We start from the raw sequence: 16,021 nt of genomic DNA, 5'->3' as shown, positions 1-16,021 counted from the left end.
AACAACAAGAACAAAATGCATGTGAATGTACATAGCTATATAGTTTTGATCATAGACCATGTAAATACTTTACATAATTAAAAACCAAAATTAAAAGAATAAAAGGCATTCCCTCTAAAATTAGAAACAAACCAGTTATTGAACCCAAATGAACACCAAATAGTGGCATAACGACACAAAGGATAATAATTTTCAGTGACTTTTCAAACCAGTATCTTGATTATATATCTTTTGGAGAATACATTCTTAAGGTTCAAGTAAATTCTGAAGAAATTTGAAAATTCATTTAGCAAACTTATTGTTATTAGTAATATTGATATTGTTATTTTGAAGCTATCGTATATAGAATACTATGTTATACTATATGTTCTGTTAGGAAATGTAAATATTTACATTTCTTTAGAAGTCACAATTTTCAGTGTTAAGAGAAAAAGAGATAGAAGTATAAAATTAAGAAATTAAGGGAAAAACCAACTTTTAAATTTAAATTACAAATATTAGTATGAACTCAAAATTTTTCCCCCAAAAAAATATTTTTCCACCCTTCCATTGAAAAGTCCTTGAAGAAATGACAACCCAGTAGCAGTAAGTGCACCTACTATCTTGTGGCCTCTAAATATTATTTTCCACTACTAGTTTGTGGTCTCTAAGTATTATTTTTCACTAAAAGGAACTGGGGCCAGGGCTCTAGGAGAAACTGCTGAGTCCAGGTCTGGAATGGAGAATAATATGTAAGGTGAATCTGGGCAACCCTATTCCAGAAAGCAAGGAAGTTATCAAGGACTACTAAATCATGTCACACACACAGAAAAAAACAAACAAAAGGAGAGTAGCTAAAATGAGACAACCTGAGCATCAAAACAAATAACCACAACATATATAAGTATTTAAATATGAATATAAAATTAGTTCATAATTACACAACACTTCCTTGGTCACTTTTTGGAGGTTTCTAGAACATTCTCATTACTTTGAAAAATGATGAATATACAGAAAAAATAAAGCATTTATCCTCTTTTTTTATCCTTTAAAATTGTACCAAAAGGAAACTAAATAGTGTATGAAAGAATGTTACTCATAAAAGAATCTATAATACATGTATTAAAGTGTTATAATATACCCCCAAAGAAAATATGCATCTAGGCAACAATCATCCATGGATGTAGAAACCATGGCTGGCAGGTTGATGAAGAACAATATTATGGAGGAATCAGAAGAATGCCTCTGAACCCATAAGTAATTATAACATCACTAATAGTGTGCCGACAGTATTTGCTACCTAATGTGAGGTAATATGAAGTGCACATCCCTTCCCAGGAAGTAATCCTATAGAAAGAAATAAAGAAAACAACTGAACCTGAAGTTAATTAAGCTTCTAGATCTTACTATCATATTGTCCGATTATAGGGGAGTATTGGGAATAAAGGAGCAAGTTAGAAGAAACCATAAGAAGTCAATCAGCCAAGTTCATAATGTTGGACACTCTACAAGACAAATAGCTCAGTTTCTCTAACAAACCAATGAAATTTTAAAGAGGAGGAGGAAGAGGCAGTGCTTTTAGAGACAAAAGCAGATGCCATTAAAAGATTTTTAGTTGAATTATGACTGTTTTGGGTGGTTTTTGAAAATGATTATGGCAGAAGGATCTTGTGTGTGCTCTGGGGTTGTCGGATGAGTGATACAGAGCCTCTGGGATTTGGGGGGTTCCTAATGATACACAGAAGCTTGACTGATACCTGCTGCCTATAATCTTCCTGTAGTCAAAGCCCTCTGGGGCAGTTCTCAGTTCAGCATGGGTAGGAAGGAGATGCTTTTGATACAACTGTTCTAATACCCTAAACCTCTGCCATTTTATTTTAATGATCATTATTTCATAAAGCTGTTGTAGGATGTTCTGCTATCAAAGGGAAATTCCTTTTTGCCATAATCAGCTTGGAGACAAGTCACTACTGTGGTTGCATCAGACAGCCTAATTAAAAGGAATGTCTCATTCACCAAAAGACAAAAAAGGAACAGGGTGGCTTTAAATAACACAGTCTTTTATTGAAAAAAATTACTTTGGACTACCACTCATGCCACCTTTATGTACACACATGTTCAACCATAGAAACTGCAATGGAGCCTTCAAGATTGCCTGGCTCACATACCTCCAAGAATACATGCTACCTTCCCGAGCAGTCTCGTGGACCTTTAGCTAACAATGTTTCCTGTGAGGGGGATGCTTGTCCCCAGGGAGTGTAGCACAAAAATCAACACCAGGATGTCTACTAGTCCTTCTTTGGGCTTCTTAGGAACTTATGGACTCCATCCAAGTAGCAGGAACTTGTCTTTCCAAGTTTCACGTTTCTAGTAAAATATAGGTCTTGTGATATATATAAGGAAAAGTGCAGAGTTGTAGCTTTAAAATATTATTTGTCTATATATTCTGTTATAAACTTAGAGATGGAGGCAAGCAAATGTGGGAATGAGATTCATCCAAAATTACTTCTCCCTTCATTCACCAGTTCAATTAGCTGTCAAGTGTATCAATTCAAGGCTATTTTAATCTTATTTTAGAAAAATTATTCTCCCAAGTTTCCTTCCTGCCTATGTTTGCTCTACTAGTATATCCAACCATACACATTGATGCCAGGGAAATTTATCTGAAAAAAAATCTTGTCTGGTTATTCTTCTGCTTAAAACACTTTAGTGGCTTCCTATTGCATCTTCATGTTCCTGTCTAAGCCCCTGATGTGTCATTTAAGACTTATTACAAGTAGATCATGACATTCCTCTCTGGATTGATCTGTCTCATTTCACTGTCACCTGTAACCTACAATTCAGTTACACTAAATTATGTTCAGTTTCCAAAGCATGTTATACCACCTGATAGTTCAAATTTTGTGTCTGAGAACTATCTGGGGAGCCAGGGACATTGCAGCTCCTATTGCCCCATGCCCACAGGTTTGATTTAGTGGGTTTGAGTTGGTACTCAAAGATGTATATTAGAAACAATGGCTATAGGTGATTAGGATGGACGCTTGCATCGCACTTTGAGGACCACTGCTTTATGCCTTAGCATAAGGTATGTGTTTTTTGTGGCCTTTTCATCACTACCACCCTAAACAATGACTTCCCATGATTGCCACCTCTGGTTCTACAACTTCCATGTCTCTTCTCCATCCCAATTCCCCCCAATAGTCTTCAATGCAGTTGGGGTAAAACCCTCTTTTTCTTAGGGTAACATTACAGTTCACCAATTGTAGGATCCCACTACACACTCCTGTTTTTTGGATCATCTTCACATTATTTCCTCAGTTACGTGTAAATTGAAATGTATGTGTTTCTTTTCTTTTAGTTTTGCCCAAGATGCAAGTATGGGTAGTTTTATTCGATCTCATTATTCTGTGCAATCTTTGGAGAGTGTGTGAAGAGATTACTCTTTAAGTATCCAAATTATCTAAATCTGAAATCCCAAACATTATGTTAAAATAATATTTTAAGTTTTAAAAACAATAGATCAAATTTTCTTTTCTTAACTTGCTTTGATTTTATATTCATATTTCTTAATGCATACAGAATAAAAATTATATATTGACACTACCTTCAGAGCCTACGCTCCTTAACCCAAGGATGCATTTTTAACCTATGTTACCTAGTAGTTGATGCAAATAGAATCTTTAGCAAAGACAAAAATTGCTAGAGTTTTGTAGTTGAGTCTAGCTATTCCCATCTGAAACTAAAATGGAGTTTAACCTTTTGCTTAGACAATTATTTTGATATTTGGTACTAAAGAGGTCTATCCACTGTTCTTAGCCATCCTCTCCTGGAAATTTTTCATCTGAATCACAGCACTATAATTCTCATGATAAGTTGATATTCTACAATCTGTTTTAAAGTAAGATCCCTCTATATACTCCTGTTTTTTTGGATAATCTTCATATTATTTCCTCAAGTTACATGTTAATCTTTTTTGATAACTTTTACTTGTAAAATACTTTTTTTTTTCACACAGAGGAGTTGGCTATAAATTTTAAGAATATATTATCAATGTTTTATTTTTACTTTTATTTTTTAAATAAAAACATCTTTATTGACAAGTTATAGCACAATGGACTTCACAGAACAACAGAAATAAGACAGTTTCAAGACACGGAGTGTAACATTGCAGCAAACAGATTCATTAATACTCTTCATCCTCATCCTCTACCTCAGCACTATCAGCTCCAACTTCCTCATAATCCTTCTCAAGGGCAGCCATGTCCTCACGGGCCTCACAAAACTCTCCTTCCTCCATGCCCTCACCCACGTACCAGTGGACAAAGGCACGCTTGGCATACATGAGGTCAAACTTGTGGTCCAGGCGAGCCCAGGCCTCAGCAACAGCTGTAGTGTTGCTCAGCATGCACACAGCTCGCTGTACTCTGGCCAGGTCTCCACCAGGTACCACAGTGGGAGGCTGGTAATTAATGCCAACTTTGAAGCCAGTGGGGCACCAGTCCACAAACTGGATGGTACGTTTGGTCTTGATGGTGGCAATGGCAGCATTGATATCTTTGGGAACCACGTCACCACGATAAAATAGGCAGCAAGCCATGTATTTACCACGACGAGGGTCACATTTCAACATCTGGTTAGCTGGCTCAAAACACGCATGGGTGAGCTCTGCTACAGTTAGCTGTTCATGGTAGGCTTTCTCAGCAGAGATGACAGGGGCATATGTAGCCAGAGGGAAGTGGATGCGGGGGTAGGGCACCAGGTTGGTCTGGAATTCGATCAGATCAACATTCAGGGCTCCATCAAACCTAAGGGAAGCAGTGATGGAGGACACAATCTGGCTAATAAGGCGGTTAAGGTTAGTGTAGGTTGGGCGCTCAATATTGAGATTTCTTTGACAGATGTCATAGATAGCCTCATTGTCAACCATGAAAACACAGTCAGAGTGCTCCAGGGTGGCATGGGTGGTGAAGATGGAGTTGTAGGGCTCAACTACAGATGTGGAAACCTGGGGTGCTGGATAAATGGAGAATTGCAGCTTGGACTTCTTGCCATAATCGGCAGAGAGATGTTTTATCAGCAGGGAGGTGAACCCAGAACCAGTTCCCCCACCAAAGCTGTGGAAGATCAAGAAGCCCTGAAGACCTGTGCACTGGTCAGCTACTTTCCGAATTTGGTCCAAGACGAGGTCAATGATCTCCCTGCCAATGGTATAGTGCCCACGGGCATAGTTATTGGCAGCATCTTCCTTGCCTGTGATGAGCTGCTCAGGGTGGAAGAGCTGGTGGTAGGTACCAGAACGAACTTCATCAATAACTGTGGGTTCCAGGTCTACAAACACTGCCCTGGGCACATGCTTGCCAGCGCCTGTCTCACTGAAGAAGGTGTTGAAGGAGTTATTTCCCATCTCAATGATCTTGTCACTTGGCATATGGCCATCAGGCTGGATGCCATGTTCCAGGCAGTAGAGCTCCCAGCAGGCACTGCCAATCTGGACACCAGCCTGGCCAATGTGAATGGAGATGCACTCACGCATAACTGAGACTTTTAGGGCTCCGTGGGCCTGGAGGAGGTGAAGGGATGGTAACAAGGACCTCCCACTGGCAGAATACTAAGGAGTCGGGGGGTGGGAGGAGAAGTCTCTCAGTATTTTTCTATTTCTTGAATATATTGCAGCTAGTTGAATGATGGAATATCATCAGTTTAATTATTACCTGCTAAAAAAAACTTTTGTTTTAAATATAGTTTACAATTTAAGTGAATAAAACAAAGCTATTTATAACTTTTTAACAAATATTCCTGCCTAAAATAAAATGTGGTAGATGTTATTTTCTAAATCAAACTTTTGTATGCAAACATCATTTCTTAAAACTAATAATCAAGGCTAGTCTAGTCTCAAGGTTCAGTGTTATTATGCTTCAAGGACATAATTATCTTTAAAATCAGGCTATTTCAAAATTATTAAATCAATAGTCCTAAAATGTATTAAACATTTCACTACTAAAGCCAGGGATCTTCTTAAAAAAAAAAAAAAAGACAAATGGTTATTTCTGGCCTTTCTTTTCTAAGGAATTGTATTGATTTTTATAATGAAATCACAGTGCTTTATTTTTCCTTAAAAGTAATTTCTTCACTATTTGGATACATTTATTCTTCAACTGAATTTTAAAATCTGTTTTTTAAGTTAAAAATAATCCCATCCCATTAATTGGATTTATATAACATATACACTTTCCATAGAATTATCATCTGTAAAGTAAGAAATTTATCAGGAACACAAAGAATACAGTAGGGTCATATTTCTATCTTCTTTATTTTATCAAATCATATGATGTCCCCCCCTAGATCCTACCTTCAAGACTCGTGGAAGCCCTAGTACCAACCTATGATAGTAGAGTTTGTTAGCTTCATTTGGCTAGTTTAAGATTAGTGGGAACTGCAAGGCTTCTTCAGTCACAAATGACAGATCTGGACATTCAACCTTAGACTCAGGGAGAAGCCTGCTCTCCGCCCATGTTCCCTACTTATCCTTTTATGGAACAGGAAGCACTATGAGCAATCACCTGCACCTCTGCTTCACTTCTCTGTGCTATTAGAGGGTTAATTTTTTCAGTGACTTGTCCAAACTGGTCCTTCAAAGGAAGATGGCTTCATGGGATCCATATTCTGTTTGCTAATGCTGGAGCCAGAGATACTCCCCAATCAGTCAAACCCGGGACTTAACTACTTGTATATAGCAAGTACATTTATTACAAATAATGACAGGTGAATAATAATTTAATTCTGTATCTGCTTCTCACCACTTAGAATAAATGAATTACTAAAAGGGTGAATTACAAAAAAAATAAATAAATGATCTAACAGATGTATCCATATGAGCTTATCTATACATTATAAAAAATAAACCTTATTTGAACATTAAAACTTTTAATATAGTACTGAACTAACTTGAATAATTTTTAAAGAAATATGCCTAAAATCTGTTGTTTTTCTCTTCCTGATGCTGTCAAATTTTGGCATTGTTATCCTTAACACCCCCCTGGGTCTCCAATCTCAAAGATTTCCCCATGAAATACAGTCTATTTTAAAATAGTCTATCTTTTCTATATTCTGGCATTTTAAAATATTTTGTAAGATTTAGTTAGTTTTTGGAGAGTTTTAATAGCTTACAAGTTAAACTGTCTGAGCCTATCACTCTTTTAGGGGTTGTTCTTTGTTAACTTTTTGGGTATTATTTATGACTTCATTTATTCAAGCTTTTTATATCTTCTCGAGCTGATTTTAATAATTAGTATCTTCCTTTCATGTAATTTGATGGAATTTTCAAAAATTGTAGCATTGAATTTTACATCATATCATTTTAAGAAGAATTTTGTATTTTATCCTTGATTATAGCTTTGTCTACTTTATTATACTTTTAAATAAACAAACATTTAATTAAACATGGTTCTACTTTTTGTATGTGTCATAATAATATTCCTTTTATGTTTATTAATTCCAACATTTTGTTTTTGTAAGTACATAAGTTTTCAGTGTTTTTTTTAATTGTTATGGCTTCATATGGAAGATTTGAAATGTAATAAATTAACTAAAAAAGTAGAAATCTGTGGTTAAATTCAAATATATCCATGCAAAAACCCAGTAATACAAATTTTAGAGTGTGGTTAAAACATTATAGAATTAAATTGAAAAATTAAGCTTAAGTGGAAGGGAAACTTATTGCAATGACAGTATTCTAGGAAAGTACATTTGATTGTATTAGGTTAAATTCTGTCACTAAAAAATATAGAATACATGGTTTCCAAATTCTTAAAAAAAAATTAGAAACAATAAATTCGAATGAGGGTGAGAAAGGAGCAAAAAAGATTCAAAAGATACAAAAGCCAGGACACATAGAAAGCAAAATGTAAGCTGATAAATATAAATTTAACAGCAACTACATTAAGTGCACTTGGAATAAATTTTAAAGACAAAGATTATCTATCTGGAATAAATAATAAATTTTAGCTCTTTGCTCTTCAACATGGACAAATATAAAACACAAACAAAAAGATTGACTGTGAAAGGATTGAAATATACACTAGGCAAGTACCAATGGAAAAAAATTGTATCTCTATAAAATAATGCCAAAATTCCATCCAATATTCAAATTAAAAAGAAAATTCACCAGGAAATATAACTATTCTACCTTCTGTGCATGTAAGAAGAGGTCTGTCTACTTATAGCAAAACTGTAAAACTTAACAGAATTATAAGGAAAAATGAACAAATACAGGGTGGGGCAAAAGTAGGTTTATAGTTGTTCATATGGAAAATAATACAATTATTGATAAATAATAATACAAGAATAAACCGTGTTTCATGTACCCACAACTGTAAACCTACTTTTGCCCACCCCTGTACGCCACCATAGTGGGAAATCTTGCTACGCTTCTCTCCATAATTGAAAGGTCAAGACAGAAAAAAATCACTAAGGATATGTAAACTATTAAACAACTCAAAGCTAATACAATATCATTGTAGTGTAAAAGCAGCCAGAGACAATACATAAATAAATGGGTGCAGTTGTGTTCCATTAAAACTTTATTGGCAGAAACAGGTGGCTGGCTGGATTTAGCCTGTGGACCACAGTTTGTTGATCTCTGTTCTGAAGCATTTATAGTACCCAAGAAAGAGTCAGAACAATGGGATATAACTAAAAACTAAAAACACGAAAACCCCAAAATCCCCAAAGCAGAAAAATACGAAGTAGAAACAAAGATAAAAGGACAGAATAGACAATGCCAAGCAAACAAGCAAACCCTGGTTAACGGGCAAGATTAGTAAAATGAATATATTTTTGGCAAGATTAACAAAACAAAAACAAAGAAAGGATAGCAAAAATAATAAATATCAGTAAGTATAGCTGTGAATAGAGATGACGACAATAACAGCATATTTGCCACAATTTTTATGACAACAAAGCAGAAATCTTAAATTGAAAGGACATGGGCAGGGCGGCTCGAGTGTCATCCTGTGCACCCAAATGTTTCAGGTTTAATCTCAGGTCAGGGCAATACCTAGGTTGCAGGTTTGATCCTCCCATGGGAGGTAACTGATTGATGTCTCATCTCTCTCTCTTCCTCTCTCTCTTCCTCTCTCTCTTCCTCTCTTCCTCTCTCTCTCTAAAAATCAAGAAAAAAATACCTTCAGGTGATGATTTAAAAAGAAAATTGAATAGACACAATCCAAGAAGAGAACCTTCAGCCAGGCCGGTCAAGACAGAGAAATTTCAGGGAAAAGGAACGTTGGGAGCTATGAATGTTTTTAACTATAGAACTGAGACTAAAGAAAAGGTGGGAATAAGGATAATAGAATGGAATGATGTTTTCTGCTCAATGTGGACATGAAACAACTAACAAACATCAGGAGGGAAAAGAAAGTGGAAATCAGAAGCAGCTGAGATAGCCAGGAATCAAAGGGTATCACTCAACAGCTGAGAGATTGAGTAATTGGGATAAGAACATTTTTACAAATACAAATACTAAGCTCATGCTGTTGACTGAAATCATGCAACAACAACCAGGAGGCTAGAGGATATGAGTTAATTCTGCTGTAGGGAACAGATAGGTTGGGACTAAAGGAAGAGGGAATGGAGAGCATTTTATTTAAGTAAATTTAAGTAAAATTACAAAGCAGCCAGTGGGAAGGAACTGAAATATCACAGAAGCGGAATAAAAAGGAACGAAAACAGAACACCGAGTAAAATACAATATTTATAAAAGCAGAGGAGCCCTCCTGTTTTCAGTCTGGCTTATGAAGAGCTTGGGAGCTGTCCTTCTGTCCTCATGAGAAAAAATAACTGGACAAACTAAAATCAACTACTCTTCATAGATATATCAGAACATTGAGGCCACAGGATAAACTACTCCCACTCCCCCACCCCCAAAATTTTAAAAGTGAAAGTGCATCCAGAAGGTAACAGCTTACCCGGGGCAGAGACCCGAGAGCAGAAGCACAGGGCTGAAGACAACAATGAGTAGGGACATTTAAATAGAAATTGACTAATTGCTGAAGCCTGAGAACAGGCTAATTTGAGATTAAAAACTCCTGGGGGAGGTGGGGGGTGAGTGGTTGAGTATCGACCTAGGAACCAGGAGGGCACAGTTCGATTCCCCAGTCAGGGCACATGCCTGGGTTGCTGGTGGCATGAAGATTCTCTCTCATCATGGATGTTTCTCTCCCTCTCTCTCTCTCCCTTTCCCTCTCACTCTCTGAAGTAAATAAAAACATATTAAAAAAATAAAACACAAAAACTCCTGGGGGCCCAGCCTCATCAAGTTAAACATAGCCTTACCATACGATCCAGCATTCATGCTCCTAGGGATTTGCCCAATGAGTTGAAAATGTATGCCTAGTAAGAATCTGCACAGTTTTTCTGCTTTTTTTTTTTTTTTTTCAGTTCCATCAATGTTTGCTTCATTTATTTTGAGACATTTTTGTTTGGTGTGCACCAGTAATAACATTATGTGTTTCTGGTAAAATTGATCCCTTTCTTATATATTTTTTCTTTTTAGCAATTTTTTGAAGTCTATTTAATCAGACAATAATACAACTATTCTTTTAAAAATTAATGTTTAAGTAGTAAGCATTCTTTTGTATCTTTTTACTTTCAACTTACCTATATTACTGAATTTGAAGTATGAGTTTCTTGTAAACAGTATATACTTGGGTCATTTAAAAAAAATCAATTCTATCTTTTGTTCATTTAGACTATTTACATTTATGGTAATTATTGATATATTAGAACCAATCTGCCATTTTATTTGTTTTTCGTTTGCTTCTTCTTGTTTTTATTTCTCCATTTCTCTCTTCTTGCTTTCCTGTGGGGTATTTCAACATTTTTTAGGATTCTACCTTGACTTATTTAAGTGTATCTTTGAGTGTATCTTTTTGTATAGTTTCCATAGTGGTTGCTTTGAGAGTACAATACACACATGTGACTTATAATAATCTATTGGTATCAACATTTTACCACTTCAAGCAAACTGTAGAAAGCACATTTCCAACTAAGTCTTTTTAACTTTCCCAACTTTTAAGTATAATTGTCTTGAGTATTGGATAGCATTACATTTTTTGTTTTAAATATGATTTACAAAACTGATGACAAAAAGAATGGCCTATTATATATACTCCTTTTTCTTCCTTTTCTGCCATTCCTTTTTTCCTGGTACCCACGATTCTTTCTTTTATAATTTATTTTCTATCTGAAGTTCTTGCTTTAGCCAGTCTTTAAAGATAGTTTTGTTTATATTCTCTTGATTTCTTGACAGACTGCCCTTGACATGACACCTGATAAAATCACCCACTAGTCTATGTTTGGTTCTCCTGGGCAGATTTCTACAAGTTTGTTACCACAGTCCTCAACAATTGGCTCTACAGTGGCCTAGAAAGGCTTCTGGGAGGATAAATAGCCACCTGGCGCGGAAATGACTCTTACAGATTCTGTTCACAGTCTATTGGCCAAAGCCAATCACATGATCCAAACTAGATGCAAGGAAACCAGGAAATTCTGGTCCCTGGCTGGGCAGCCGCTTTCCAACAGCTCTACACTATGGAGAGAGAGCACAAAACTGCAGTGGTTTTCTGTAAGTGGGTTCTGCTACCACCATGATGGAAAGTGTGTTCATGTTCAATTTTGCGAGATAATTACAATTTGTTTTCTGAGGGGATAACAATGTGTACCTCTACTAGCAGTGCAGGAATTCCAGTTGCTCTGTATCTTTGTCTAATCTTTGATATTGGGCAAGCCACTTCAAATGATTGTACAGATTACCAGTTTGTAAATTATTTTTTGAAAATGTGAATTCCTGGAAGGCTTTTCTTAAATAAATCAGTTAACCACTTTATGATGAAGTAAATGAATCATAAATTTAATATTCTATTAAGGTCAGGCCTGTAGTGTCCAGACTTTATTCTCTACAGCCCGGCCATCTTTCCTGAGGTTTTCGTCACTTTAGATGTAGTCTGTGAAAGCTGTTTTACTGTTTCTTTTCCCACCTGTAGATTTCAATGCTTACCATAGTTTTTGTAAATTATTGGCAATTAATAGCTATCCTTTGAATGAATAAATACATTAATTTGTAGGAAGCAATCACAATGCAAAGCGTCATCATATACTTGTATTATTTCAGGTTGGATTCATCGGTTTGTAAAAAGGACTTGAATATCAACCTTTTTCCTTTTTTTTTGGCAATTACCTCATTATATAAATGGCCAATTTTCCTGTCCTTGGAACTAAAAAGCAGAAGTTAATTTGTGCCAGACTGTGTTGCTTCGTGTTTAATCACCATAGTTATCTATTGTGAGCAAGAAATAACTTGTGTAACTTTCTCTAACTGCCATGTTTCCATTCTTACCTGGAAATTAATCACTATGTGGACCACAGAGACTTGTTCAAACAGCACTTGTTCACTGTGAAACTTATAAACCAAGTACTGCAAACATTCTTTCTTTGAGAAGTTAGGAGCAGGAACTGCAAAGTTCATGGAAAAGTGACATGCCCTTTAACCACAGAGTGTGAGAGTAGAAGATTAGTTTAAATTTTATTTTTTCAGGTCTATTACTGTTAGAATAAAGGTGTATAGGAAGAAGGAAGTTACGAAATACAAGTTAGCATGCAATAGTGACTCCTTTTTGCCTTTTCTTATTAAAGCTTTTCATAGACTATGAATAGTAGATGATTACAAACAGATTCTTTGATTTGCTATAGAAATTGAACAGCTACATTTGTTAGGGAACAGAAATTAACTTTGTGTTTTTTTTCAGACTAATTTCGCTTTTCTTTTTATGTTAAAAATTGAGTAACTTTTCCTTCCTTGTAATGCCAAGTGTAATAAAAGAGAGATTTGGATTGCTCAACGCTGAGACATACTCCCTAGTCCATTAATCACATCTTCTAGAGAAGTGCTGTGCGCTGTTTAATGCTGAGATCGCATTATCTCCTCAGGTCAGTTTGTTCAGCTTGCAAGGCCAAGGGTTCGCACATCATTAGGCAGTTTCACTCACCCAGTTGCAAAACTGACCCGAAGCCTGAGATGGATGGTGCTGAAGGGGAGTGGCTGATGTATCCAACTCTCCCAGGGCGAAGGGCAGAGAGAGGGCAAAGAGAGGGCACCACAAGGGGCATTTTAAGGAGCAGTGAGAAGTTCCGTTTTAAGAAATTCTGGGAACAAGACTCCAGCTTCCTAGGGCAATAGATTTGAGCATTTTAGTAGGAATGAGTAGATGCTCTACTATTAAAGGCAGTACTTTATTTATGTTTTATTGTTTAAAGTATTACATGTCTCCTTTTTCCCTGATTGTCACCCCCACCACCACCACCACTATTCACATCCCCAAGGGCAAGCCCCACCGCCCCAGTATCTGTGTCCATTGGTTATGCTAATATGCATGCATACAAGTCCTTTGGTTTATTTCTAACCCCCCCCCCCCTGCATAAAGGCAGTACTTTAGAAATAAATGCAGGGGCTTCTTGGAGATGTGCTGGCTTAGAGTCAGGGAGAGCTAAAACTGAAGACATGTGGTGTGAATAAACATGAATTCATTTCTCTCAGCCAATTCCTGGTGAAGGGATTGACTTGTGTCCTCATACAAGGGGGTGAGGGAAGTCTTTAATATTTGCTCCACTACGTGGGTGGGTAGTCCACCATACACAGTGCAGTTATCTAATGCTTCCTAAGCAAGAGAGTCTGGAAAGCATTCCCCCTGGGGCATCCTCCTGCCTCGCCGGGGCACAGACAGGCCTCAGACAGATGCAGGTCTCAGTTTTGGTTAGAGACAGAAGCATGGTGGAGGGAGTGGTGAAAGCAGTTACCAGTGGTGATGGAGAGTTTTAGGTAGCTCTGCATGAAGTAGACTAATGCCAACTGTACCAGTAAAATTGCCCTAGGAAGGGTCGTGGGGGTGAGAAAAGGTATGTCTGTCAGTAGGGACCCATTGTAAACGTCAAGCTAGAGCAGCAAGACCTTTTCCTCAGTGCAGACTGAACACCGGTGTGATGTGCCCTGCTTGGTCTAGAGCTCTCTGTCTGAGTCGACCGTAATCTACAGGGACTTGAATGTGACACATGCTGGAATATCCCTGCTGGCTAGCAGGAAGAGAGGCCAGGTCAGAAATGGGGACAGGACAAGCCTACAAAGAATGACTTGGGGTACTCTATGGGTCCCTTTTCATTGGACTACTGCATGCCAGCATGACTGGAGGAGCCTGGGACTGAACAGCCGAGGGGAAAACTTCCCCCTCTTCCAATTTTTAGGGAGACATGTCCCTAAAAATACTCAAGGAAAATGGATACTCAAGGTTAACCTGCCATAATTGGGTAATTCCAGCACCTGGCCCTACTCTTTCTGGAAAGGTCTGAATTGTTTCCATATTGAAGAAGGTACAAGGTGAATGAGTGTATACAGGTACTTGAGAAAACTTTTTTCTACTCATATGTCATGGAACAGTTTTATTAAAACTATTCACATCTATAAAATCAATTCAAAGAATGTGTTGAAATCAGTTATGTTGGTCAGATTACATCATTTTCTACTTTTGTCTAAATTGAGAAGTAGTGCTCTTTGACTCCATGGGTGGTATGGTCACTAAGTATTTTTTCCTAAGCTACTGGTACCCCTCTGCACAGCATCCTGACAGATATTTTCCCACCATCCTATAGGCACACATTTATCATCTTCATGTTATAAGGCATACTCGTCTACTTGTTGTTTCTTTAATTTTTGTTTTCAGGTATTTAACAGTAAAATTTGTATACAATAAAATGCACAAAACTTTAGAGTATAATACAATGAATTTTGATAATTCTGCTCAACCATGTAATTCATACCCCTATCAAAATAAAGAAAAATAGTTCCATCATCCTAAAATGTTCCTTCACAGAACTTTCCACACAATTACATCCCCCGCAAGATACCACATTTCTGATACTTTTCCCTCTAGTTTACTTTGCTTAATCGGAGCTTCATGAAATGGTACCATCCAATATATACTCTTTTGTATCCAGCTTCGTTCAATTAACACCGTGGTCGGCAAACTGTGGCTCGCGAGACACATGCGGCTCTTTGGCCCCTTGAGTGTAGCTCTTCCACAAAATACCACAGCCTGGGCGAGTCTATTTTGAAGCAGTGGTGTTAGAAGAAGTTTAAGTTTAAAAAATTTGGCTCTCAAAAGAAACTTCAAACGTTGTACTCTTGATATTTGGCTCTGTTGACTAATGAGTTTGCCGACCACTGAATTAACATAATACCTGTGAGATAGTATCCAGTAGTCCTTTATTATTATGGTTGTTATTATTATAGATTCCTTTTGAGAGAGAGAGAGAGAGAGAGAGAGAGAGAGAGAGAGAGAGAGAGAGAGAGAGAGAGAAACATTGATGTGAGAAACATTGATCAGGGATCAAACCAGCAACCTGGGGATGTACCCTGACTGGGAATTGAACCCACCACCCTTTGGTGCACAGGATGACGCTCCAACCAACTGAGCCACAGGGCCAGGGTAGTCCTTTCTTTTTCATTGCTGAGTAATATTCCATCATATCAATATTACACAATTTATTTAGATTTTTTCCAATGTTTGACTATGATGAGTAGTACACATTTTATAAGGATGTGCTTTATTTCTCCTGGGAAAACACAAAGAATGGAATAGCCGGGTCACTAGTGAATGTTTAACATCCAAAACTGCCAAACAGTTCTCCAAATTGGTTTTTATCATTTTACACATCCACTAGCAATGAATAGAAGTTCTAGTTTCTTCACACTTTTAGGGTTGTCACCCTTTTACATTTAACCATTCTAGTAGTAATATCTCACTGTGCCTTTAATTGGCATTTCCCTAATGATTACTGCCATCGAGCAACTTTTTAAGGTTTTTTTCCCTCCATCTTTTTTGTGAAGTGTTTTGCCTGCTTTTTAATTGAGTGATTAGTCTTCTTATTGCTAGGTTGCAGGAATTCCTCATAAGCTCTAGATATAACTCCACTGCCAGATAAAAGCTGTGCAAAT

The 16,021-nt window shown here is 37.0% G+C and overlaps 2 protein-coding genes across 2 annotated transcripts in view; both read right to left on the bottom strand.

The window, feature by feature from the left end:
- LOC308246119 (uncharacterized protein) overlaps positions 1-16,021 on the bottom strand; it is a 202,033-nt gene that overhangs the window by 20,142 nt on the left and 165,870 nt on the right. The window lies entirely within an intron of this gene.
- Positions 4,163-5,512, bottom strand: LOC308246981 (tubulin alpha-1C chain-like; the record flags this gene model as incomplete). Its single annotated transcript, XM_080665463.1, has 1 exon — positions 4,163-5,512. The coding sequence occupies one exon, from the start codon at positions 5,510-5,512 to the stop codon at positions 4,163-4,165; it is 1,350 nt and encodes a 449-aa protein (XP_080521589.1).

The sequence above is a fragment of the Plecotus auritus genome, assembly GCF_963455305.1.
Source record: "Plecotus auritus genome assembly, chromosome: 4".
Classification (NCBI taxonomy): Eukaryota; Metazoa; Chordata; class Mammalia; order Chiroptera; family Vespertilionidae; genus Plecotus; species Plecotus auritus.
Note: the sequence above shows the minus strand (reverse complement) of the source record. Positions and strands in the feature narration are given on the sequence as shown.